This window comes from Hemitrygon akajei, chromosome 6 (assembly GCF_048418815.1).
Source record: "Hemitrygon akajei chromosome 6, sHemAka1.3, whole genome shotgun sequence".
In the NCBI taxonomy this organism is placed as follows: Eukaryota; Metazoa; Chordata; class Chondrichthyes; order Myliobatiformes; family Dasyatidae; genus Hemitrygon; species Hemitrygon akajei.
In genome coordinates, this window is record NC_133129.1 from 88203384 (window position 1) to 88231068 (window position 27685).

The window sequence follows — 27685 nt, forward strand, 5'->3', positions numbered from 1 at the left end:
CAAACCACGACGAGGTTGTGGTCCTCTTGGAGGCTTTTTTGTACGTTGTTCTGGATTTCCAGCGTGCAACCTTCATGGATTTTATAAGGCCAAGATGTGATCAGGTCAGGGCGTCATGATCATTAAAGAATTGTATGGAACCCAACTGATTCTATGGTGAGGGTTTTCCCCAGAGGAAAAGACCATAACTTGGAAAGTGGGGCCGGTCTTATCAGATGTGTCAACAAAAACTGTGTGCCCTATGAGAGGGAGTGGGGTAGTGGAAATATGAAATGAGTTGTTAAGTCCCAAATAAAAATATCAAAAAGGAAGTCATTTGACTTTTGTCCAACAGGATTGCAGTGGAGCCATAGTGGCAGGATGAAGTGAGACTTGGTTCAGCCAAGATCTGTTTAAATCTCTATCTGGTTCATGGAGTGTAGGAGTATGAGTCCAGATTGTGACAGATGTACTGTGGAGAGCATTCTGACTGGCAGCTTCACTGTCTGGTATGGAGTAGTGGGGGAGCTACTACATAGGATCAAAATAAACCGCAGAGACTCGTGAACTTAGTCACTCCATCATGGGCACTCGCCTCCATAGTATTGAGGACATCTTGAAGGAGCAATGCCTCAAAAAAGCAGTGTCTTTCATTAAAGAGCCCCATCACCCAGGTCATGCCCTCTTCCCATTGTTACCATCAAGGAGGAGGTACAGGAACACAAAGGCACACACTCAGCGACTCAGGAACGGCTTATTTCCCACTGCCATCTGATTTCTGAGTTTTCATTGAACCCATGAACACTACCTCACTACTATTTTGTTGTTTTTATCTTTGCACAACTTATTTAACTATTTAATGTACATATTGTAATTCATGGGTTTTTTTTGCTATTATTATGTATTGCATTGTAAAGGCAACAAATTTCACGACATATGCCAGTGATAGTAAAACAGATTCTGATTCTGATTCTGATTTGGATTTAATAGAAGTATATATAAAAAAACATCAGGCTGGCAGAGTGGAGATGCATCTCTACCAAAAGGGCTCATAAGGCACTGCTTCCCTCCACTAGCCTGCAAGTCACCCTTGGGCAAAGTGAAGCACCTCCTTAGCCCCCCCCCCCCCCCCCCCACCAATCCCCCAGCAAAATCAGGGTCCATGAAGCCACGGGAGCAGGTCGTGGATGGTTGTGTGAGCAGCTGATGCGTATCACGAGTCGTGGTTTTGCAACCACTGACACCAGGCAGGCAATCTCTGAGGAGTATTGATAATGGCTGGGGTCACATGATTTGTAACGACACTGCCCAGAAGAAGGCAAAGGCAAACCACTTCTGTAGAAAAATTTGCCAAGAACAATCACGGTCATGGGTGAGATCATGAGTCATCTGACATGGCACATAATGATGATACAAAATTGAGGGTTATAGATAGGGTGAAAACCTCAGGCTTTTTACACTGAGGTTGGGTGAGACTAAAACCAGAAAGTAATAAGTTAAAAGCAAAATATTTAAGGGGAACCTGAGGGAGAACTTACAGGGTGGTGTGAGTGTAGAGCAAGCTGCCTGTGCAAGTGGTGAGTGCAGGTTCAAATGCAACATTTAAGAGAAGTTTGGATAAGTACATGTATGGGAGGGGTATGGAGTGCTATATGGTCCAATTGTAGGTTGATGGCACTTGGCAGAATAACAATCATCAGAACTAAATTTACCAATGGCTCCATAGTCAAATGAATAATGTTCTTACATTTTTATCTGCTCCATTTTCTTTGCACCTTAAACCTCAGCATCTGAAAATAGCACGGAGGTCTTAATTGGTCAAGTAATGATAGCTTAATGCAGCAATAATCAAAATACTGGAAGAACTCAGCAGGTCGAGCAGCATCAGTGGAAAGAAAGGAATTGCCAGCATTTCTAGGTGAAGCAGTTTCTCCCTTAGCACAGATGCTGCCTGACTTCCAGCACTGAGTTCCTCCAGCAGTTTGTGTCAATTTATTCCATCTGTAAGCATCAGCAGTCCCTGGTTTGTCTTGGTGCAGGAGGGTTCCTGTCAGCAGGTACAATGTGCAAATTGAATGCATTCCCTCTATGCTGAGTTAGGGTCAGCCCTCTGAGGCAGTGTGCTACCTGGCTAACCTACACCCCACCAGTTCAAAGTCTGTATGTGCTATACAACCTTGAGATTCATCGCCTTGTTAGCAGCCATGAAAGAAACACCAGAGAGATGAAAACTCACACAACAAAATCATCAGACATGCAGGAACAAAAAGGATCAAATCACATAAACAGCAAAATGCGAACAAATAACACGCAGAATATTAAGCGTCAAACCGTAGAGTCCCGCATAAGTAAGTCCACCACGAGCCACGAGCTACCGAAGCAAGTAAAACCAGTCGAGGAGCCAATAACCGCTCCTGGACTTGGGCGCCTTATCTAAGAAAAGGTGTGCTGGCATTGGAGAGGTTCCAAAGGAGGTTCTCGGAAATGATCCAGCAATTAAAAGGGTTAACATACGACTCTAGGCCTCTACTTGATGACATTTAGAAGAATGAAAGGGGGGAGTCTCATTGAAACCTACTGAATTTTGAAAGGTCTAGAGTGGACATGGAGAGGATGGTTCGTGTAGTGGGGGAGAATAGAAGAATATCTCTTTTGAACAGAGATGAGGAGTTTCTTTAGCCCATAGTATGGTGAATCTGTGAAATTTGTGGCCACAGACGGCCATGGAGGCCAAGTCATTGGGTATATTTAAGCAGAGGTTGATTGATTATTGATTAGTCAGGACATCAAAGATTATGGGGAGAAAGTAGGAGAATGTGATTGAGAGGGAAGTTAGTCAACCATCACACACAAAATGCTGGTGGAACGCAGTCCTGACGAAGGGTCTCAGCCCGAAACGTCGACTGTACTTCTGCCTATAGATGCTGCCTGGGCTGCTGCGTTCCACCAGCATTTTTGTGTGTTGCTTGAATTTCCAGCATCTGCAGATTGCCTCATGTTTGCGTTTATAAATCAACTATGAATGAATGGCAGAGCAAACTGGATAGGCTAAATGGTCTGATTGTGCTCCAATGTCTTACGTCAGCCTGGCCCAAAGGTGCCACCTGCAGTGAAAGACCTGCCACTACAAGCTGCAATTCATTCCAATTCCTCATACAACCTGTGTTGTCACCTGCAGAGGCATGTGCATGTGTTTTTTGCTACTGCTGTGCTTTGTTACTTCAGAACTTGCGCAGACTTTTAGCTATTTACAGAGGTATATATCATGACCTTTTTCCAAAATTTGCATTGAATGTAAGAGCAGTGTGCTTTGTATTTTCTTCACAGCCTTCTGAAAGGCCTTATTCATTCAATCTAAAGCAGTGACTAACTCAAGTCATATGAGCAGGCGATGATCTGCCAACTGGCTTTCCAAGATAAAAAAAAAATAATGCAAAATATTTGACTTTAACAGCAAGCCCTGTTGAATTTTAAAAAGTTTTAGTCTGATAAATAACTTGAGGATTGGTTCGACCAGATTTTGACTAACCTCTCCCCAACCCCCCCGCCATCTCTCTTTTCTGTGAGGTTGATGTGTCTGATTCATTTTGCACTCAACCTTGGCTATACATTGAGGTGGTGGTACTTCTTGTACAAGCAATGGGCGGGCAGGACTGTTTTGAATTTCTTGTTGACATTTATAAAATATGACTTCCAGTAATAAGAATAGGGACCAAAGGAAATTAACATTCCTCGTGGTGTCCAGGACAAAACTGTCAGAGAAAAAGGTCTCCCTTGAAGGCTTGGTTAGGGCCCAGCCACTGTTGTGAAGCTAACATGACAGCAGATATTTGTGTGACTTCTCTTGTTCAACGGAGTAACTTGCAAGGTGTTTGTCAGCCAATTTTTGCTCTGTCAAAAGTCCCTTTGACCTCTGTGATCCTTAGGCTTGGTTCCCACAGATGTTCTTTGATTTCAAAATATTTCCTTGAATCAGGGGTTCCAGCCCTGGGGTTAATAGTAGGGGTCCATGGCATTAAAAAAAGGTTGAGGACCTCTGCCTTAGATTATACCAGCACCAAAATTGTGCTTTGCATTTATTTATTTATTGACCGGCTTACAGTGTGGAATAGGCACTTCCAGCCCTTTGAGCTTCACTGTCCAGCAATCCCCGGATTTAACCCTGGATTTAATCATGGGCAATTTACAATGACCAATTAACCCATCATCAGGCATGTCTTTGCACTGTGGGAGGAAACCAGGGCACCAGGAGGAAACCCACATGGTCACTAGGAGAATGTACTAACTCTTTACACACAGCAGCGGGAGTATGGTTGCAAGTACTATTAAACAATGTGCTAACCACTATGCTACCGTACCATAACTTTTGTATTTGCCTGCCAAGCCTCCATCACACCTGTGGTGAAACATAGGCTCAGATGTGAGCAGACTGCTTCTAAAAAATCATTTCAAATTAACTAAATTACTAAGTAAGAAAATATTGCAGGTGACGTGTAGCACACATCACTTTTCTCTGTTGAATTCCTGATTGATCGAAGGCATTGTGTCTCTTAACTATAAATTTGACTTGTAATTTTTTTCCAAAATTATCCTATACCTTTAGTGTTTCTTTTACAGGAATGTCATGAATTGTTTCAGCACCAATGTTGTGTATTAATTACCTTTAATGTTTGCTCTTATTTAATTATCTGCCTTCTTCCCTTTTTGCCTTCCGAATCATCAGAGTTATAAACGAGCAATAGGTGAGGTTAGTGCCATTCTCTACTAAAGCATGAATTTGCCACGTGTACTGAACCCAGATAACACCTTGCTTGGTATCTCTTGGATAGGCTCTGTCAATAATGTCTGTCTTACACATTTACAATTACCAACACTATAGTATTGATTGAACTGAAAGAGCTAAGGGCGACTGGAAGACTTAATGCTCGACCATTGTAGAGGACCAATCAATAAAGAGTTTACATCGAAGAGCACAGCACATGAATGGCCATTCGGCCCACAATGTTGTGCTGAACCAACTGAAAGCAAACCAAAAACACCCAAATACTAATCCCTCCTACCTACACGATGTTCATATCCCTCCATCCTCCTCACATCCATGTGCCTATCCAAACATCTCTTAAAAGCCTCTAATATATTTGCCTCTACCACCATACCAGGCAGTGTATTCCAGGCATCCACCACTTCCTGAGTAAAAAAAAATTTACCACTCACATCCCCCTTGAACCTACCCCCTCTCACCTTCAATACATGCCCTCTGATATTAGACAATTCATCGGCATGAAATTAGGGATCAGACTGCACAATGTTCTGACTTAGGCTGATGTTTTCAGATCTGTTCATCAAGGGGCCAGCTTTAGGGTGGTGAAAAACAACAGGACTGGCTTTAATTTTGAAGGTACAAGTTTGTTGGGAGGGGAAGGAGTAAGAATCCTACTGAACAGTCAAAAACCAGTTGCCACCTCATGACCAACTCTACAGAAACAAAAACTGTCGGGGGTGCACCGCAGGTCAGTCAGCGTCAGTGTAGGCAAATCAACAGTCAACGTTCCAGGTTGAGATGCTACATCAAAACCCTGCAATAGTCCTGATACAGGGTCTCAACCTGAAACATCGACCATCCCCCTACTTCCACAGATGCTGCCTGTCCTGCTGAGTTCCTGCAACAGGTTTGTTTCATCTGGCCTTTGGAAAAGCTTTCTACTTGCTCATTATCATGGGTTCTGCAATATTCTTTCCCCTTTACGATGAGGGGAAGGAATCTGAATTGAAAGATGAGAAAAGGATTCAAAAGTTAAAGGAATGGAATAGAAAAAGTAACTTAAGACAATTAAATCCAGACTAATAACAGAACAAGTGGTAAAATTCCAGATTGAAAACAGTACAACTGCTAGTCCTCTTTGTATTGAATCTTCAGTTCTGAGCGAATTCTACAATATTCCTGGATTTAAGAATAGATTTGATTTTGAGAAAGGGACAGGTCAAGTAAGAAAGGATTTGTTAACTTTGAATCACAGCTCAATGCATTAACAGCTATTAAATCCTGTGAATCCAACAGGAGATTGTTGTAATGCCATAGTGACAGTGATGTGGGACGTTTGTTACAAGAGATCATTGTATATTGTAATGCTGTAGTGACAGTGATGAGGTACATTTGTTAATTGTTCAACAGTTTGTCATAATTTTCTTTTTTTTTAACGTACCTCTTGAGCGATTATGAAACGCCTGCATTTTGTTTTTTTTTAATCGCTTTGAGGGTTAAACATCCTTATATCAAAAAGAGTGATTTGTTTATTTATCTGTGTTAGTTCCTTGTGTTTTATTGTTTCAACTCCCCACTGGTAAAAGTTTCTTCATTTCTCAAGGACATGCTGAATCTGGGGAAGGACAACCGATCGGACGAGCTGCCCAAACTGCCGGTTAAAGTGATGGACTACTCTTCGTCAAGCGAAGAGTCTGGCAGCACTGATGATGAGGACGAGGAAGGGGAAAGTGAGCGCCAGGATGAAAATCTATCCAGCTCTGACGGATCCCGATCTGGGTGCGTACTTCATGTTGTTTGGTCGACCCCGCTGCTGATGAGCTGTGTTAGCAAAGGCTCGAAGTTAGGTGACCACCTCTACAATGTGGCTGTTCAAGTATCTCCATTTAACAACGGTGTTAATGTGCAATCCTTGCTGCAGACTACCAAGAAGTCACTGGTTCAAATGTACATAGTGTGGCATAAATCTTGCAGTTACTTAAAGCAGAACTTCCCGGTGGCCAAAGATTTTAATTCCAATTCCCTTTCCAATATGTTGGTCCGTGGGTTCCTCTTGTACCAAGATGAGGCCATCCTCAAGTTGGAGAACAACACCCTATATTCCATCTGGGTAGCCTCCAACTGGTGGCATGAATATTAATTTCTCCTTCCAGTTTAAAAAAAATCCCCTCTTCTATTCCCAACTCTGGACTTTTACCTCCTCTTACCTGCCTATCACTCTCCCCCATCCCCTTTCCTTCCCTTTCTCCTATGGGCCAATCTCCTGTCCTGTCAGATTCCTTTTTTCCATCCTTTGACCTTTCCTACCTACCTGTTTCACCTACTACCTTTCAGTGATGCTGCTTCTTCCACCCCCACCTCAACATCTTATTCTGGTGTCTTTCCCCTTCTCAGTCCTGAAGAAGAGTCTCGGCCCGAAACATCGGCTGCTTATTTAACTGGCTGGATAGGAGATGCCAGAGAGTAGTGGTGGATAACTGTTTGTCAGGTTGGAGGCCGGTGACTAGTGGTGTGCCTTAGGGATCTGTACTGGGTCCAATGTTGTTTGTCATATACATTAATGATCTGGATGATGGGGTGGTAAATTGGATTAGTAGGTATGCAGATGATACTAAGGTAGGTGGCGTTGTGGATAATGAAGTAGGTTTTCAAAGCTTGCAGAGAGATTTAGGCCAGTTAGAAGAATGGGCTGAACAATGGCAGATGGAGTTTAATGCTGAAAACTGTGAGGTGATACATTTTGGTAGGAATAATCCAAATAGGACATACATGGTAAATGGTCGGGCATTGAAGAATGCAGTAGAACAGAGTGGTCTAGGAATAATGGTGCATAGTTCCCTGAAGGTGGAATCTCATGTGGATAGGGTGGTGAAGAAAGCTTTTGGTATGCTGGCCTTTATAAATCAGAGCATCGAGTATAGGAGTTGGGATGTAATGTTAAAATTTACAAGGCATTGGTAAGGCCGAATTTGGAGTATTGTGTACAGTTTTGGTCACGGAATTATAGGAAAGATGTCAACAAAATAGAGAGCGTACAGAGAAGATTTACTGGAATGTTACCTGGGTTTCAGCACCTAAGTTACAGAGAAAGGTTGAACAAGTTAGGTCTTTATTCTTTGGAGCGTAGAAGGTTGAGGGGGGACTTGATAGAGGCATTTAAAATTATGAGGGGGATAGATAGAGTTGATGTGGATAGGCTTTTTCCATTGAGAGTAGGGGAAATTCAAACAAGAGGACGTGAGAGTTAGGGGGCAAAAGTTTAAGGGTAACACGAGGGGGAATTTCTTTACTCAGAGCGTGGTAGCTGTGTGGAACAAGCTTCCAGTAGAAGTGGTAGAGGCAGGTTTGGTATTGTCATTTAAAGTAAAATTGGATAGGTATATGGACAGGAAAGGAATGGAGGGTTATGGGCTGAGTGCAGGCCAGTGGGACTAGGCAAGAATAAGCGTTCAGCACGGACTAGAAGGGCCGAGATGGCCTGTTTACTGTAATTGTTATATGGTTATTAATTTCCATAGATGCTGCATGACTTGCTGAGTTCCTCCAGCATTTTGCATGTGTTGTCTTGTACATGCTGCCTTGGAGTATGTTTCTACACCAGGGGTATCCAACCTTTTTTTATGCCATGGAGCCTTACCATTAACCGAGAGGTCTATGGACCCCTAGTTGGAAACAAACCCCCGTTCTTCATGAATGTAGTACTTCGCTCATACCTGCTGTCAAATTTATCGCCAGAACAGAAACCTCAAAAGAAGTAAAGGATACATCTACAAATCACTGTATGACTAGAAGATTGAGGGGAGATTTGTCAGAGGTATACAAAATTAGAGGGGTATAGATAGGGTAAATGCAAGCAGGCTTTTTCCACTGAGGTTGGGGATAGGCCTGCAACTCCAGAGGTCATGGGTTAAGGGTGACAGGTGTAAAATTTAAGGGGAAACTTCACTCAGGGTGGTGAGAGTGTGGAATGAGCTGTCAGCGCAAGTGGTGCATGCGAGCTCGATTTCAACATTTAAGGGAAGTTTGGATAGGTACATGGATGGGAGGGTATAGAGGGCTGTGGTCCCGGTGCAGGTCAATGGGAGTAGGCAGTGTAACGTTCTCGCTCGGGTGTGAAGTAACGCCGAGGTAAACGTCGAGATAAACCAGAATCAATGCAAACGAGACCGCAGTAAGATTAACCATTTACTGTTCACTCTTCACATTAACGCATGGTGAAAACTGTTGAAAAACAATACAAGATTGGTACAGTGTTTGTTCCCTTCTAAATATCACATTTACATTGTGAATACTTGCAAAGGTAAAACTACAATAACTACATTACATTAAAGTGCAGCATACAGTCAGAATCTAGCTGCTCCATTGGCTGCTTTAGACACACTTCAATACAAACTATCCCGACTCTTTAACTGACGAAAAGGTAAACCTTACCGACCGTCGTTACTTTTAACAGAATCGGCGTTAACATTTTAACTCAAAATACCGATTATCTAATGACTTACAGCGTTGCTTTCACTGTGTCTTTGGTGCATAGAGAGACCCTAGTCAGCGTTATGGTCGCACATGTGAGTGACCCCCACCCTTGCGTGAATCTCAAACCGGTAATTCCCCACAAGACGCGGCGAACCCGGATGTGACGTCATCGCAGCCGCGATGTATTACAGACAAATCAATTGATTTAAACAATCCTAACTTTAACTAAAAAATGCTAACAAATTACTACGCGAAAATATTATAAACTAAATAACTGCCATAAAGGCAGCACAGGCAGTTTAAATGATTTCAGCATGGACTAGAGGGGCCGAAGGCCTGTTTCTATGCTGTGCTTTTCTATGACTATGACTGAAATAAATGTAAATGCTCAGCAGCTTGCACTGTTTAAGGTTTTATCTGGGCCTAAGTGTTCTTTGGGATAAGACAGTCAGCCTGCTTGGTGTGGCAAGGTTGGGATGGGGTCCAACATGCTGAAAAGATTGACGGATTAGAAGAGTTGAAGTGAAGAAGATCATAGAAGGCAAACCTAGGGAGCAATTAGAATTGGGGGAAAAAATGGGAGAGTAATCATCCTTAGCTCTTGTATCACAGAATCTCCCAGAAACATTGGAGAATCAAGGGGTTCCCTGACATGGACCAAGCAAGGGGTTCTTGGCCCCAGGTTGGGACCCTCTGACCTAGAGGGAGGGAACAGCTGAATGAGCTCAGTGTTACTGTGGCAAAAGAGAGACTGATCCCCAGAGCCTATCAATCTACATCCCAAACCACTTCAGGAAGAGGTCCTGGAAATCGTGGATGCAAACCTGTTTAGAATCTGGAGCAGTTCCAATGCATTGGGGGGGGGGGCAAATAGAACCCCAGTGTAGTTTTATTTTAAGAGCAAAAGGGGGGAAACAATAATACAGATCAGTAGAGAGAATGTACTATAAGTTGTAATAAACAATACAATCATTAAGTTCAAGGTAAATTTATTATCAGAGTATGTAATTGTCACCACATACAACCCTGAGATTTTTCTGCATGCATACTCAGCAAGTCTATAGAATAGTAATTATGACGGGGTCAATGAAAGATCAACCAGAGTGCAGAAGACAACAAATTGTGCAAATGCAAATATGAATATATAGTGATAAATGAGAAAATGAGATAAAGAGTTGTTAAAGTGAGTTCATTGGTTGTTGGAACATCTCAAATCTTTTGTTTGAGCCTGATGATTATGGGGTAGTAACTGTTCTTGAACCTGGGTGTAAGTCCTGAAGCTCTTTTACCTTCTACCTGATGGCAGCAGTGAGAAAAGAGCATGTCCTGTGCGGTGAGGATCTTTGATGATGAATTCTGCTTTCCTGTGACAGCATTTCATGTAGATGTGCTCAATGGTTGGGGCGGCTTTACCCGTGATGTACTGGGCCAAATCTACTTCCTTTTGTAGGATTTTCCATTCAAAGGTATTGATGTTCCCATACCATGCTGTGATGCAGCCAGTCAATGCACTTTCCACTACACATCAATAAAGCTTATCAAAGTTTTTGATATCAAGCCACAGAATCCAAAGGAGAGGCACTGTTGTGCTTTCTTTGCAATTACATTTATATAATGTCAGGTCCTCTGAGTTAGTGATACAAAGGCATTTAAAGTTACTGACTCTCCACCTCTGATCCTCCGATGAGGACTGGTTCATGCATCTCTGGTTCCTCTCTCCTGAAGTCTACAATCAGTTCCTTGGTCTTGCCAACATTGATTGAAAGGTTGTTATTATGACATCACTCAGCGAAATTTTCAGTCTCCCTCCTATATGCTGATTCATCACCTCCTTTGATACTGCCCACAACAGTGGTGTCATCAGCAAACTTGCACGTGGTGACAGTTGAATGTGGAACTGAGAGTTTGTTGAAAAGACTGGATTGAGGAGTCGCTCGAGCATTTTAAAGGCAAATATCTAGAGCTGGTAGAGCAGAGCTAAAAATGGGTGGAGGGCATGATGTGAACCTATAGTGGGGTGTAGAGGTTTTGCTCTCTGCTCGCTCTTCAAAACCTACCTCCTCCTTGGTATTATGGGGGCTGCAAAGAAAAGAACCATCAGGAGTGTCACAAAGGCTGCTGAGCGAGCCTCCAAATGGCTGTGGATCAAGAGTTGTAACCCGTGGACCAATTCTGCTGGGACACAAGCCAGGGACTGATCAACACTGGCTGGGTCATCTGATCAAGTATCTGCTGTTAGAAGACTCGAAACACCCAATGACACCAAGTTACATCACTGACGATATGTCCCAGTGCAGCCCAGGATATGTCTCAGCATCAAGGTACAAATGCATGCTGCTGTATTTTAGGAAGTCTTGTGGGTTAGGATATACAAATAGAAGGGCAGTAAGGAACAGAGATTTGGGGGTGGGGGGATGGTTCCCAACTCCATTGTTCTCTGAAAGTGGCAACACAGATGCATAGGACAGTGAAGATAGCATATGCCATACCTGATCTTTTACTCCAAGGGCCATTATGTTGCAACTGGTTAGGCCTACGTGGAGTACTCTGCGCAACTGTGGCGGCCATGCTTTGGGGGGATGTGATTGTGCTAGAATGAATGCAGAGGAGATTGCCCAGGATATTCAACTACCACCCTAACAGCCTCCACGTCCAGCACATAATTCTCCGAAACTTCCACCACCTCCAACTAGATCCCACCACCAAACACATCTTCTCCCCCCCCCCCCCCCACTTTCTGCTTTCCACAGGGATTGCTCCCTACACGACTCTCTTGTCCATTCGTACCTCCCCACTATTCTCCTGGCACTTATCCTTGCAAGCAGAACAAGTGCTTCACCTGACCCTACACCACCTTTGTCACTACCATTCAGAGCTCTAAAACGGTCCTTCCAGGTGAGGCGACACTTCACCTGTGAGACTTTTGGTATCATATACTGTGTTCGGTGCTCCCAGTGTGGCAACTTGTATATTGGCGAGACCCAACATAGATTGGGAGACCACTTTGCCAAACATCTACACTCCATCTGCCAGAACAAGCAGGATCTCCCAGAGCCCACCCATTTTAATTCCACTTCCCATTCCCATTCTGATATGTCCATCCATGGCCTCCTCTACTGTCAGGTTAAGGCCACACTTAGAATGGATTAACAACACCGTATATTCCATTTGGGTAGCCTCCAACCTGATAGCGTGAACATTGATTTCTCAAACTTCCAGTAATGCCTCCACCAACCCCCCCCCCCCCCCCCACTTCACCATTTCCCATCCCCTTGTCCCTTTCTTATGTTATCTCCTTGCCCACCCATTGTCTCCCTCTAGTGCTCCTCCCCCCTTTCTTCCATGGCCTTCTGTCTCTTTCACCTATCAACTTCCTAGCTCTTTGCTTCATCCCTCCCCCACCTGGTGTTTCTCTCTCTCCCCTCACCCCACCTTTTAAATCTACTCCTCAGCTTTTTTTCTCAGTCCTGCCAAAGGGTTTCAGCCCAAAGCATCAACTGTACTTTTTTCCACAGATGCTGCCTGGCCTGCTGAGTTCCTCCAGCATTTTGTGTGTGTTGCTTGGATTTCCAGCATCTGCAGACTTTCTCTCATTTGCCCAGGATATTCCCTGGATTGCAGAACATCAGTCACAGGGATTGATTGGATAGGCTGGACATATTTTCCCCTGGAGCAAACAAGGTTGAGAGATGCCCAGAGAGAAGTGTACTTACCTCGCTGAGTTGTTGTAACATCAACTAGACAATAAGCCAAATTCCATTCAAAAATGACATGAGAGGCAGGGTAAAGCCTCCTAGTTCCTTGGTTTTATTGCAGACTCAATGGCATGACTTAGTGAATAAGGAGTGAAACTGGAAAAACAGCAAAATTTAGTACAATTACTGCATTGTTCTATGCGCAGATAAGTAAGAACTTAGTTCAGTTTCTGCAGGTACATATAAGATTCAGACAAGTAAATAATATGTGTGAACCATTAGCATCCAGATTAATGTCTAATAAACTCAAAAATAACATTGTATTTCAGCAAAATCTTATTGATACCTTTAGATTAACTTCTAAACAATATAATGTCAACTTAAAGCAATGCTTCTGGAGAAACAACAGGATAGCTTTAGATAGAAACTTCTTTCACTCCTAACATGTATTTCTGGCCTTCTGCCAGCCAGTGTGCTTTCCTACTTAATACTTCCTGGTTGCACAGGAAGTGACCTGATACGCATCTGAAACTGCTCATTAAAATATAAGCTGAATGTGCTTCATCACATAGAAAAACATAGATGAATTGCCTGAAGAGCAGAACAAGAAGCATAGAAGATTAAGAGAAGCACAGATAAAGTAACAAGTCAGAATCATTTTCCAATAGGTGGCTAAAGGGCTTATATAATTCTGACTCTATCTTCACTATAGCCCTTCCCAACTAGGTTATTCTGGATCTCTGCACTGCACTTCACAAAATGTTTTTATTTCAATAGAAGTTCCTGTGTCCCAATCAATTTCAATTTTTTTATTCTTTAGTCAAAACCGGAGCAATGATGGTGACACAGACAGCATCAGCACAATGGTGGTGCACGACGATGAAGAGCCTGCTGTGGTCGAGACTTCAGGCAACAGCTATGGAGACGGGACGATGATTGTCCAGAGGGTAGGTTTATTGCTCAGTGTCATCCCCTCATTGTGAGAAGAGTCCATTACTCCTGAAACTTCCACCATCCCGCTAGTGTCTTCCACAGTGAAGACTGATGTAAATATTTATTCAGTTTGTCTGCTATTTCCTTGTCCAATGTTACTACCTCTCCAGCATGGAAGGGTCTGTTGGCTAATTGAATGAGGTGATATGCCTTAACAAGCAATTAAGATGTTCACATTTTCTCTGAATAGGTCTGGTTCAGATTTTACACCACTCACCCCTAAACACAATGTGATTTACACGCCTAAGTTCTCTCACACATCACAGTGCTCATTATGGAGATTATACAGACCAGCGGGTTCGTGTGGGGTTTATATTTCTTAAGATTTGAAACATACCCACAAAATTCGGCAGGAACTCAACAGGTCAGGCAGCATCCACGGTGAGGAATAAAGAGTCGACATTTCGGGCTGATATCCATGTCCTGATATATTACCCTGTCTCCATATACTACCCAGAGATTCATTTTCTTTTAGGCATTCACAATACAACAAAGAAAGAGAATAGAATCAATGAAAAACTACACAAAAGACTGACAAACAATATGCAAAAAACATGAAAAAATAATAATAAGTAAATAATACTGAGAACATGAATTGTAGAGTCATTGAAACCGAGTCTAATGGTTGTGAAATCAGTTCAGTGTTTGGCTTGGGAGCCTGATGGTTAAGGGTAATAACTTTCTGAACATGATGGTGTGAGTCCTGCAGCTTCTGCAGCTCCTTCCCGATGGCAACAGCAGGAAGAGAGCATGGCCCTGGGTGGTGGGGTCCTTGACAATGGATGCTGCTTTCCTGCAACAGTGCTCATTGTAGATGTGTTCAATGGTGGGCTGGGCTTTTCCTGTGATGGACTAGACTGTATCCACTAATTATTGTAGGCTTTTCTGTTCTCATTGTGTTGCATTGTTCCAGTAGTCATTCTTTTAAGTTGTCTGTCACACTACTAGTCTACATTCTTGACCACAATATGATGACAAAATTCATGGTACATGATGTAGTAGACAGATGTCCGACTGTAGTTCAATTCGTCCGTTCTGCTAACAGCCATAAATGTAATTTTGCACTTGTAATTTATTACTACCTCAGAATTTCTGCTTTGCCCCTTTGACTTTTATTTTTAAAATGTAACACATTTCCTAGTCCATGTTGTTAAAGTAAATGCAATTCCATTTACTTGGTTGTTCTTTACTTGGTATTTATTGTCTGTGTTTGACAGTCTACATCTTACTGATCCCTTTGGAGGAAACTATTTCTGATTTTAAAAAATACAGGGCAGGATATACTTAAACGACCCAATCTTTGTTGCATTGGGAAGTTTAACTCTTGGAAACAATAATTTCATGCCTGGGTAGGTTTCGTTCAAGATCTGACAGTCACAAGTGGATCCAGTACTTCAGTCAGAAGCTGATACTTGTTTTTCTCATTGGAGGGATATCTGTTAAGAGCTCAGTTAACTAAACAGTCTAATCCCTCCCCCCCCCCCCCCCGAGCTTCTCTCATTTGTTCCTCAACAGCTGCAAAGAGATTAATAAAATCAGAAAGATAAATCACTATTTAAATTGTGCTTTTTCTTATGTCTTCATGATTTATTTATGCATCCAGCTTTATAACAAATATGATGTACTTTTGCTTCCAGGAATCTCAAGACAATGTGATTTGTTTTCACAGGGATGTGAAGTTTAGATAATACTAATGAATTATTTTTTTTTAAAAAGATGATTTGGGAAGTAGAATAAACCAAATGGAAACTTAAAGGATCAATAGCTTCAGCTAAAATGAATCAAAGGGTACCAATCAGATATTTAACTGCAACCATGATTTAGCTCTTCATTATGCTTACATGTTATGTAACATGTTCAGTGTTTAAATTTGCACAATATTTACAGATCTCATTGTTTTTGTTCAGTGTTTTCGTGGCAGGCATAATAGGTGAATCTAATAGGATTAAATTACAAGTACAGTGCCTTGGAAACAGTATTCAGCCCCCAGTCCTTTGCTCACATAAATGAATATTACAACCTGGAATTTTGATCAATTTAACTAGGAATTTTTAACTGTGAATCTTAAGTTGAGAATAGAATGGAAAAGCAAGGATATAGTGTTGAGGCTTAATAAGGCACTGATGAGGCCTCACTTGGAGTATTGTGAACAGTTTTGGGGCCCTTTAGGATGTGCTGCCGTTGGAGAGGGCTCAAAGAAGGTCAAAATGTTGATAGAGTGGATGTGGACAGGATGTTTCCTATAGTGGGGGGGGTCTTGGACCAGAGGTAACAGCCTCAGAACAGAGGGACATTCATTTGGAATGGAGATGAGCAGGGATTTGAGCCAGAGAGTGGTGAATCTGCAGAATTCTTTGCCACAGGCAGCTGTGGAAGCTAGGTCAAGGCAGAGGTTGATAGATTCTTATTTGGCCAGGGTATGAAGCAATACAGGGAGAAGGCCAGATATTGGGGCTGAGGGAAATGGATCAGCCGTGATGGCAAAGCAAACTCAATGGGTCCAGTGGCCTAATTCTGCTCCTATTTCTTGTATGCTTTTTTCACGGTTGAGACTAAAAAACATAGAAAAATGTGAAACATAAAAAGTAAAAAATCATAAACTAAAGTGCCAGCAGCTCAAAAGTATTCATCCCTCTTTGCTCGGTGCTCAGTTGAACCACCTGTCGCAGCTATTACAGGCAGTAGTCTTTTTGGATAAGGCTCTTTGCACAACGTGATGGAGCGAGATTTTTGCCTTCCACTTACAAAACTGCTCGAACTGTGCCAGGTTAGTTGGGGAGCAGCGGTGGACAGCAATATTGAGGTTTTGCTAGAGGCATTTGATCTGGTTAAGTTCAAGGCCATCAGTTTTCTTCATTGTAATCCACTAAATGGTTGGTCTCGCAGTGGGTCATTGTCCTCCTGAAAGATGAACTTCCTGCCCAGTTTATGCTTTCTGATGGAGGCCTGCAGGTTTTTTATGCTGAATTTCTCTGTATTTAGCAGCATTTATCTTCCCATAATCCTGACCACATTACTAGTCCCTGCTGCTGAAAAGCATCTCCATAGCATGATGCTGCCTCCTGCCTCCACCATACTTTTCAGTAGGGATGGTGTTACCTGGCTGAGGTGTCGTTTGAGATTTACGCCACACATGCCACTTAGTGTTGAGGCCTTAAATTTCCACTTCAGTCTCATCCGATCATAAGACCTTCTTTCACATTTTTATAATATCATTGCAGTGACACTTTACAAAGTCTTTACAAGCAAGGATATGCTTTTTTTAAGGCTGGGTTTCTTCCTTTCCACTTTAACATAAATACATTATTTGGGCAACATCTTGGAGATTGTCGAGCCATAAACCATCTCCAGTTGCAGCTCATTCAGAGTGACTGTTGGCGTCACAGTGGCCTCTGTTTCAAACACTCTGACGACTAAGTTTAGAGGGGCGGTCTGACTTTGGCAGTATGGCTGTGGTTTCATATCTTTTTTATGATGGACTGCTCTGAGGTATGTTCAGTGCCTTTGAAGTGGTTTTGTACCCTTCCCCAGATCTGTGCTTCTCTATTATCATGTCCCTGACTTGTCTTGAATGCTCTTTTGTCTTCATTTTGGTTTGGTCTGTCGAAAATTTACCATACTGTTGGACCTTGCAGAGGTGGGAGCAGTATTTATTCTTACAGATTCATTGAAAACAGGTGATCTTCCAATTTTCTACATCAACAAATGTGTGATTTGGCAAGGTAATACCTTGTATTGCACCTGAGGAAAGTTAGCACAGTAATTACAAAGAGAATGAATACTTTTTCAGCCTCACAATTTTAGTTTTGAATGTTTGGTAAATTGTTGACAGAGTTTGGAATCTTTCTTTTGATTTGTCATGATGTGCAATGTTTTGTAGATTAGCTAAAAATCCAACTTCAATATATTTTAAATTTAGAAAATGAGACAGTAAAATATAAAAATAGTTGTGCCTTGAATACTTTTTCAAGGCACTGTCAGTACACGAATCATTTGCCCATTTTATAAGTGTTCCTGCACTAAGAGTTCAAAGAGAAGTTGCAGCCATTTGTAAAGCAATATATGATGGGTAATCTTGGTTTCTTTCCACAGACGCCTGAGGAGGAAAGAAGTGTCCATCATCCAGACAGTAACGGTTTCACAAGTCATGTTAACCTGCCTGATTTAGTACGGCAGAGTCATTCTCCTACTGATACTAAAGGCCCTAAATCTCAGCAGGACGATAGTATAGCGGAGGTGAGTAAAGTTGCATTCTTTGTTGAAGGTCTTCCTGAGAGTTTCTGCAATAGCAAAACCTCAATTTTGCAAACGGTGCGAATATGCTCAATGTGCTGGACATTGGCTTGAGTTGGCTTCCCCCAAGATTTCTCCCATGCCCCAGAACTCTGCTGGTTAGTGGGGTAATTGGGCACTGAATATTGACCTTACTGTAGATGGGTAGTAGGAAAATCGGGACAGCCATAGTTGGCTCAAACCTCTGCTCCCTTGTGTCTATATGCACTTGTGGGGGAAGGCTTTGGGAGTAAACCCTGAAGGAAAAGTCCAGAGCTGGGGTCCCAAAAGCAGTCCTGTGTTGCATTCAACACTGACTGGCAGCTCCTATGATGTCACTGGTGCCAAACTGTATCAGTCTCCACCATTCCTTTGGGTTCATCAGATGTGTGGAGAGAAGGAGCTTGCCACATGGGCAACAGCTTGCTCTCCGTATCGTACTGAGCTGGCTTGCATTTTGTTTGCAGCTAGGGTCAACCCCGACCAATGGAGGGCCTCTGGAGGGTAGGAGATGATGATGGGCAAATGTAAGAAAACAGAATAGATAGGGGAAGTAGGGGAGAAAGGGAATAATAAAATTTTTGCTCGGGGTGGGATAACCATGGGCTTGATGAGTCGAGCGGGGCTGTCTAATCTATTCCCAGAAACTTGTACGATTTGTCTGTTAGCTAAGGCTCTGTAAGAAAATGTCTGCAATACCAAAGGAGCTGGGGAACTTCGGCGGGTCATACATTGTCAAGAGGGAGATGAACTGTCAGTGCTTTGGGTCAACTCTCTTAATCTTGACTCACTTGCTACCATAGATGCTGTCTTGGCCTGCTGAGTTCACCTGCAGTATTTATTTATTTATTTATTAGTTACTTCTTTACTCAGAGACACAGAGCAGAACAGATCCTTCTGGCCCCACACAAATTGCTGAAGGAACTCAGCAGGCCAGGCAGCATCTTTGGAAAAGAGTGAACAGTCAACATTTCAGGTGGCGAGCCTTCCAAAAGAAGGGTCTTGGCCCAAAGCATCAGCTGTTTGTTCTTTTCCATAGACACTGCCTGAGTTCCTCCAGCATTTTCTGTGTGTTGCTTTTCATTTCCAGCATCTGTAGGTTTTCTGTGTGTTCGTGTTCTCTGCTATTTATTGAAATACAGCGCAGACCAGGCCCTTCCCGCCGTGCCACCCAGCAATCCCCCAATTTAATCCGAGCCTAATCACGGGACAATTTACAATGACCAATTAACCTACCAACCAGTGCGTTTTAAGACTGTGGGAGGAAACCAGAGCACCTGGAGGAAACCCGCAGGATCACAGGGGGAGCGTACAAACCCCTTACAGGCAAAAGGAGGAATTGAACCCCTGTCTCCTGTACGTCAAACACTGCGCTACTAGCCTAATCACAGGATGTTTTACAGAGACCAATTAGCCTACTAGCTGGTACATCTTTGGACTGTGGGAGGATCTGGAACACCCAGAGAAAACCCACGCAGTCTCAAGGAGGAAAACAAACTCCTTACAGACAGCGCCAGAATTGAACTCCAAACACTGACGTCCCTTGTTGTTCCAGATTCAAGCATCTGCAGGCTCTTGTGCAGGGGTTCCCAAACTTTATTATGCCTTGGACCAGTATAATTAAGCAAGGGGTCCATGAACCCCAGGTTGGAACCCCTAATCGTGTGTCTATATTATGGTTTTGTGTAACCAGACTTTCATCAGGGTGCAGTGATAACAAAACTATAAAAACCAATTAGGCATTTAAGAAATCCTAAGATTCACACGTGAATGTGCCAAGAAGGGATTGGTGTAATTTCAATAGTTCAATTTGCTCAAAGCAACATCATCATCCAAAGAACATTTTCCTGAGCTCATCGCATAGGGAGAGGCACTATTAGTTGGCTTTCTCCAGAGGGTGGGGGAGGAAGGAGGGAGGCAAGCAGGGCGAAGGGAGGATACAAATTCAAAGGACCAAATGCCATTTTCTCATACTAAGGTTCTGTGGTTGATGTGCATTTGTACGTCTTGTTACAGTTTCAGTCAAGAGGCCTGGTGAAATCCCCTGGCAAGTCGTCTTTTACTACTTTTGTTGATCTTGGAATGTATCAGATGGGTGCCGGTGGGGAAACCATACAACTTGCTGGTGAGTCTACAAATTTGCTGAACCCAACCTTTACCCTGATAGAAGAACAGTGTGCTGCCTATCCTGCCTCAGAACTTGTACGCTGTCAACCCAACATTGTGCTGAATTCTAAAAACCTTATCTTTGGTTTCAAGTTCATCAGCAAAGGAAAACGTGAAATCATAGAATCAAAGAAAACTGCTGCTCAAAAACAGACCATTTTTGGGATGTGGGGTGAAATCTAGTCCATGTCAATCTGTTATTCTGCCTAGTCCTATGACCTGAACCTGGACCATATCTCTCCATACCCTTCCGATCCTTCTCTTAAATGTTGAAATTGAACCTGCATCCACCACTTGCACGGGCAGTTCATTCCACACTCTCACCGCCCTCTGACTGAAGAAGTCCCCCTTATCTTCCCCTGGAATATTTCACCTTTCATACTTAACGCGTGACCGCTAGTTTGAGTCTCACCCAACCTCAATGGGGAAAAGCTTGCTTACACTTACCCTATCTATATTCCTCATGATTTTATATACCCCTATCAAATCTCACCTGATTCACCTACACTCCAGGGAATAAAGTCCTTGTCTATTCAACCTTTCCCTGTTATTCAGGTCCTAAAGTCCCAGCAACATCCTTGTAAACTTTCTCTGTATTCTTTCAAGCTGACTGATGTTTTTCCTATAGGTAACTGCACACAATACTTCAAATTAGGCCTGAAATCACATACTGATTGATTTAGGAACAGCTTCTTCCTCTCTGCCATCAGATCTTTGAATAGACAATGAACCCATGAACACGACCTCACCACTTTTTTTTCTCTTTTTGCACTACTTATTTAACTTTTTTATATATATATATATATATATATATATATATATATATATTTACTGTAATTTACACTTGTTATTTTGTATTGCTGCTTTACAACCAATTTCATGACATATGTCAGTGATATTAAACCTGCTTCTGATCCTGATTTGCAATGTCTTATACAACTGCAACAGAACATCCAAAACCTGTACGTTGATTTATGAAGGCTGAGTGCAAAAAGCTTCCTTTATGACCCTATCTACAGTCCCTTGCAAAAGCCTTGGGCACAAATAGCTAGGGTGTCTAAAACTTTAGCACAGTACTGTAGTAATTTAATGTATTGCACTGTACTGCTGCTGCAAAAAAAAACAAATTTCATGAAGTATGTGAGTGATGATAAATGTGATTTTGATATGGGTCTCTTATGTGGACTGAGAGTGGGAACGGGTTAGGGAGAGGGAAATAGTGATTGGGAAAAGGGGAAGGGAGAGGGGAGAGAGCAGGAAGCAACAGAGACATTCTGTAATGATCAATACACCAATTGTTTGGATCAAATGACCTTGCCTGGTGTCTCAGGGCTGGGTATGTCTGCACCTATGTCAGCCACTGCTCCTGGCACTCCTTCTCTGCCACCAGTTCTGCACCCCTCCTGCAGTGCTCCACCCTTGCCATTCCCAAAATCCTTTGTTATGCCAGATGTACAAACTCTGTCTCCACTCCACATTGACAAATACAATACTGTGCAAAAGTCTTTGGCACCTGAGCTATATATATAGTTGCTCATCTAAGCCACCCACCTGTAATGTACCACAGCCAAATCATCTAACAAACATCATATTTTGGGATGTGGAATGAAACCAGAGTATCCAGGGGAGGCAAGCTCAGTCTCAGAGTGCATGCAAAGTCAACATAGATAGTGCCAGAAGTCAAACTTAATGGAGCTGTGAGACCAGAAACAGTATAGGATGCCAGATTGATGGTGGTTCAGAATCAAAATTGGGTTTAATATCAGCAGCATATGTCTTGAAATTTTTTGCCTTTGCAGCGGCAGTACAATTAATACATAATAATAAAGGGAGAAAACTTAATTACAATGAATTTATATATATTACATTAAATAAGTAGAACAATAACAGAATTTAAAAAGTAGTGACGTGTTCATGGGTTCACTGTCCATTCAGAAATCTGATGGCAGAAGGGAAGAAGCTGTTCCTGAATTGTTGAGTGTGTGCCTTCAGGCTCCTGTAAGTCCACCCTGAATGAGAAGAGGGCATGTCCTGGGTGATGGGGGTCCTTATTGATGGATGCCACCTTTTTTAAGGCATCGCTCCTTGAAGATGTCTTGGATACTACGGAGGCTAGTGCTCATGGTGGAGTTGACTGAGTTCACAACATGATGCAGGTTGTTTCAGTCCTGTGCAGTAGCCACACCACCCCCCTGCCCCCATATCAGACGGTGGTGTAGCCAGTTAGAAAGCTCTCCACAGTAATCTGTAGAAATTTGCGAAGTTAGAGAGGAGAGGGCTGTAAAGGGATTACAAGTGTTAGAATTTGAGCTGAGACAGCTGAACCATTTGGAGCACTTGTGCCACACAAAACAGTTTACAGGATTTTACACCAACACACAGGAGACTGCCCAAAGCTTTCTCAGTATTATGGATTTTGAGCTACATCTTCAAGAAGCAGGAGGTGGTTATAGAATTCCGAGCTTAGGAGTCTAAGCTGCCAAAAGCATTCCCACCGACAGAGGTAAAACGTTTGCAGGAAGCCGGAAGCAGATTGTTGCAGAGATCTGCAAGGGATGCAGGGATGAAAGAAGATGGGCTGTAAAGGGATTGCGTGCGTCATGAGAAATTGAGCTGAGGCTTTATTGAACTGCAGAATCAGAAGAAAAGAGGTTCTTGGGAGTGTTGTCATTAAGTTGGATTAATAATGCTTTTCAGATAAAAATTTTTGTGCATGGTGAGTGTCATCAGTGAGCTGTTCCTTCTCTTACTGCCATTACGAGATTTGAGAGTATTTATCAGGTGTCCAAACATTTTAGTTCTGATTCCCATTCCCAATCCAACATGGCGGTCCAAAGCCGCCTCTTGTGCCAAGGAGAATCCACCCTCAGGGTAAAGGAGCAACACCTGTATTCCGTCTGGGTAGTCTCCAATCTGATGGCATGAATATCTATTTCTCCTTCCAGTTTTTAAAAAAAATACCCTCCCCCTCCCCTCTTCTATTCCCCACTCTGGCCTCTTACCTCTTCTCACCTGCCTATCACCTCTCCCGGGTCTCCCCCCCCCCCCCCCTTCCTTTCTCCTATGTTCCACTATCAGATTCCTTCTTCTCCAGCCCTTGACCTTTTCCACCCACCTGACTTCACCTATCACCTTCTAGTTTCCCCTCCCCTCACCTTTTTATTCTGGCATCTTCCCCCTTCCTTTCCAGTCCTGAAGAAGGGTTTCAGTCCAAAATATTGACTGTTTATTTCCATAGATGCTGCCTGACCTGCTGAATTCCTCCATCTTTCTGTGTGTACTGCCTTAGGTTTCTAGTGTCTACAGAATTTCTCATGATTATTAAAGCACTCTTTTCAAATATATCAAATTACTGGAATCTAATCTGTTGTGATTTCAAGGAAGAAGTCATTACTCAGCCTGTATTGTATACTAGTTGATAGGTTTCTTTGCTGGGACACAATAGGGGGATTTTGAACTGCATAGAATTTCTCAAACAGTCTGGTCTCTTGCACTCTGGTTTTGTAAACCGCACAACTGCAAAGCTGAACCTTTACTCGTTAGGTAATTAATACCAGCTTTAGTGGGGAACTTAGCTTTCAACCAGATGGCTGTAGCTTAGCATCTTTAGGCTTTCTGGTTAAGAAAGTAACTATTATGAGCAGTTTTGGTTCCCTTATCTAAGAAAGGATATGCTGTTATTGGAGAGGATAAAAAGGAGGTACATGAGAATGACCCCAGCAGTGAAACGGCTAAGTTCAGAGGAGTGTTTGATGGCTCTGGGCCTGTACTCACTGGAGTTTAGAAGAATCAGAGAGGATCTCATTGAAACCTACCGACTATAGGAAAGCCTAGAGTGGAGTGTTCTTTTAGTGGAGAAGTCTAGGATCAGAGGGCACAGAGTCTCAGAATAGAAGGATGTCCATTTCGGTCAAAGATGAAGGGGAATTTCTTCTGCCGTAGGGTGGTGAATCTGTGGACTGCATTGTCACAAAAGGCTGTGGAGACCAAATCATTGGGTGCATTTAAGGCAGAGATTGATAGGTCTTGATTAGTAAGGGGTGTCAAAGGCTATGGAGTTTGAGAGGGATAATAAATCAGCCATGCTGGAATGGCAGACTTGATGGACTGAGCGGCTAATCTTGTTCCTGTATCTTATCATATGTGAATAATCCCATTTGCCTGGGGATTTAAAGCAAATATTGCCCTCTATGGGAAATAAATGGTTAAGAGACATTAGAAATCAAATTTCCTGTGCTGCATAAATCTCAAGGTAATGTCTTCAATATAAGGATCTTTTAGCTAAAAGTTGATTCACCAATTCATCTCTCTTCTAATTTCCTCCTCTTGTAAGGTACCAAGGTTGATGTCTGCAGTAGGATCACAGGTATTTCACAATCCTAATCCTGCCACTGGGGAGTTGCCAGTCCATTTACCATTGTATCATTTCACATTCTGCTCAATGTAGTCAAATATTTTTGGTTGAGTCCTTACTCTTTTGGAGAATGCAAGCACAGTGCAAATCAAAAAGGCCATTGGCAAAACCTTGGAGCAGGAAAGGATTGTACATGCATTCTATAGTTAACCTTGATTGCTAATACACTTTCAAGGACTCTTCATCTCAGGTTCTTGATTTTTATTTTTTTTACGATTTCTTTCTTTTTGTATTTGCAGCTTGTTGTCTTCTGCACTCTGGTCTTTCATAGATTCTGTTGCGGTTACTATTCTATAGATTTGTTGAGTGTGCCCAACAGAAATCTCAGGGTTGTATATGGTGACATATATGCACTTTGATAATAAAATTTACTTTGAACTTTTCCTTTTCCTAGGGTTGAATATCAGTGATGTGAGCCGATTAAACCAGCAGAAAAATGATGACAGGAAGTGTTCGGTCGTGAATGTAAATCCAGCCAACACACGACCACACAGCGACACGCCAGAAATAAGGAAATACAAGAAACGCTTCAACTCTGAAATACTCTGTGCTGCTTTATGGGGTCAGTGGTTGAAACGTTAACTCATAATTGCCACTGTGGCTCCTGGATTGTTTATAAGACAGTATGTTATAGGAGCAGAATTAGGCCATTTGGCCCATCGAGTCTGCTCTGCCATTTCATCATGGCTGATCCATTTAGCCTCTCAGCCCCAATCCCCTGCCTTCTCCCTGTATCCCTTCATGCCCTGACTAATCAAGAATCATTGACCTCTGCCTTAAATATACATAATGACTTGGTGTCCGAAGCTGCCCGTGGCAATGAATTCCACAGGGTCACCCTTTCTGGTTGAAGAAATTCCTCTTCATCTCCATTCTAAAAGGACGGCCCTCTATTCCAAGGCTGTGTTCTCTGCTGTTAGACTCCTCCTCCATAGGAAACATCCTCTCTACATCCACTCTGTCAAGGCCTTTCAACATTCAATAGGTTTCAATGAGATTTCACCCCCCCCCCCCCCACATTCTTCTGAATTCTATTGGTAGAAGCCTAGAGCCAGCAGACACTCCTCATATGATAAACTTTTCAATCCTGGAATCATTTTCATGAACCTCTTTTGAACCCTCACCAATGTCAGCACAACGGGCTCAAAACTGCTCACAATACTCCAAGTGAGGCCTCACCAGTGCTTTATAAAGCCTCAACATTACATCTTTGCTTTTATATTCTAGTCCTCTCGAAATTGATGATTTGAATGGGTTTACACTTTTGCTTTGGATATCGTCTATCAGATTTAAAATATTGTGTAAATGACAGAGGCAGTTAAATCTAGAAGTGATATGGAAAGTGCAGTTTACTGTTATCTGCACAAGTCCATGAACAATGAAATGCTTATTGCAATAGCATCACAGGTACATAGTATCAGATGAGCAACATTGACAAAAACAAATTAATTTTACTAAAAAGAACAATTAGAACAAAACATTGTTGTGTAAAATGTTGCTGTACTGAGCTAGTGTTAAGGGTTGTACAGGTTGGTTCAAGAATCAAATGGTTTTAAGGAAGTAGCTGTTCTTGACCCTGGTGGTGTGGGACTTCTGGCTTCTGTGAAACAGGACGAAGTGCATAATAACCAAACTTACATTAAACCCTGATGTACAGTCACAATAGACATAGAGATTAATTCCCTGTAATTTAGGAAACCTCTGGCAATTGTCTATTTGTACTCTATACCCCTATGTTATCCACCTGTGTCAGTATAGAATCAGAATTGGAATCAGGTTTAATATCACTGGAATATGTCGTGAAATTTGTTGTTTTTGCAGCAGCAGTACAATGCAATACATGATAATAAAAACTGTAAATAATAAGTATATATATTAAAAAGTTCAGTAGTACAAAGAAAATAGTGAGGTAGTGTTCGTGGGTTCAATGTCCATTCAGAAATCAGATGGTAGTATGTGTGCCTTCAAGTTCCTGTACTGCCTCCCTGATGGTAGCAATGAGAAGAGGGCATGTCTTGAGTGATAAGGATCCTTAATGATGGATGCTGCCTTTTTGAGGCATCATTCCTTGAAGGTGTACTGGATGCTGGGGAGGCTAGTGCTATGATGGTGCTGAGTTTACAACTCTCTGCGGCTTATTTCAATCCTGTGGAGTTACCACTACCTCCACCTACACCAGATAGAGTGCTCACCACAGTGCATCTGTAGAAATTGTCAAGTGTCTTTGATGACATAGCAAATTTTCTCAAGCCCCTATTGAAGTATAGTTGGAGTGATGAATTGGAATGTATTGAATAGCTTTCTTCGTGCTGAAGTATCTTACAACTTTGTGCCAAATGGTGTACTCAGACGCAATAACAAGGATTGCCCATGATGACTAAACACTGCAATTTGCAGCTGCTTTTGCTTGTAGAACCTGACTAGCTTAATTACATTCCTGTTTAGTGTGTGTGAAGGATTGGGTTCCCTTGCAAAATGATCTTACACTGGGCTGTGAACGCGCTAGATTATGCTGTAATTCACACCAGTCAAGCTTTCACAGTCTTCTTGGGATGGCTTCCAGACCACAACTGAAGCTAATTTAACAATGTGGTCTATTTCTTGGCGGCCCATTGTGCATCTGCAGTCCTTCGTCTGTGTGATTAGTGTGGCAGATTTGCCACACATACTGTATGCACCTGTCCAACATACAGTACAATCAGCATCTTTATAATTAATTCCTTCCTCTCCAGCCCTTTACCTTTCCTACCCACCTGGCTTCACCTAGCACCGTTTAGCTATTGTTCTTCTCTCTTCCCCCCCCCCCCCCCCACCTCTTTATTCTGGAGTCTTCCCTTTCCTTTCCAGACCTAAAGAAGGGTCTCGGCCCAAAACGTTATCAATTTATTCTTGTCTATAGACGCTGCCTGACCAGCTGAGTTCCTCCAGCAT

The 27685-nt window shown here is 42.4% G+C and overlaps 1 protein-coding gene across 4 annotated transcripts in view; it reads left to right on the top strand.

Moving 5' to 3' along the window:
- The window catches only part of LOC140729228 (misshapen-like kinase 1), a 333768-nt gene that overhangs the window by 280638 nt on the left and 25445 nt on the right, over positions 1-27685 (top strand). For 2 of the 4 annotated variants that reach the window (XM_073048755.1, XM_073048757.1), the window contains 6 exons: positions 4703-4726; positions 6345-6520; positions 13730-13856; positions 17995-18138; positions 20191-20299; positions 25149-25316. In XM_073048755.1, coding sequence (XP_072904856.1) covers positions 4703-4726; positions 6345-6520; positions 13730-13856; positions 17995-18138; positions 20191-20299; positions 25149-25316 — 748 coding nt within the window. The remainder of the gene's footprint in view (positions 1-4702; positions 4727-6344; positions 6521-13729; positions 13857-17994; positions 18139-20190; positions 20300-25148; positions 25317-27685) is intronic. The other 2 variants (XM_073048756.1, XM_073048758.1) reach the window with 1 other exon arrangement.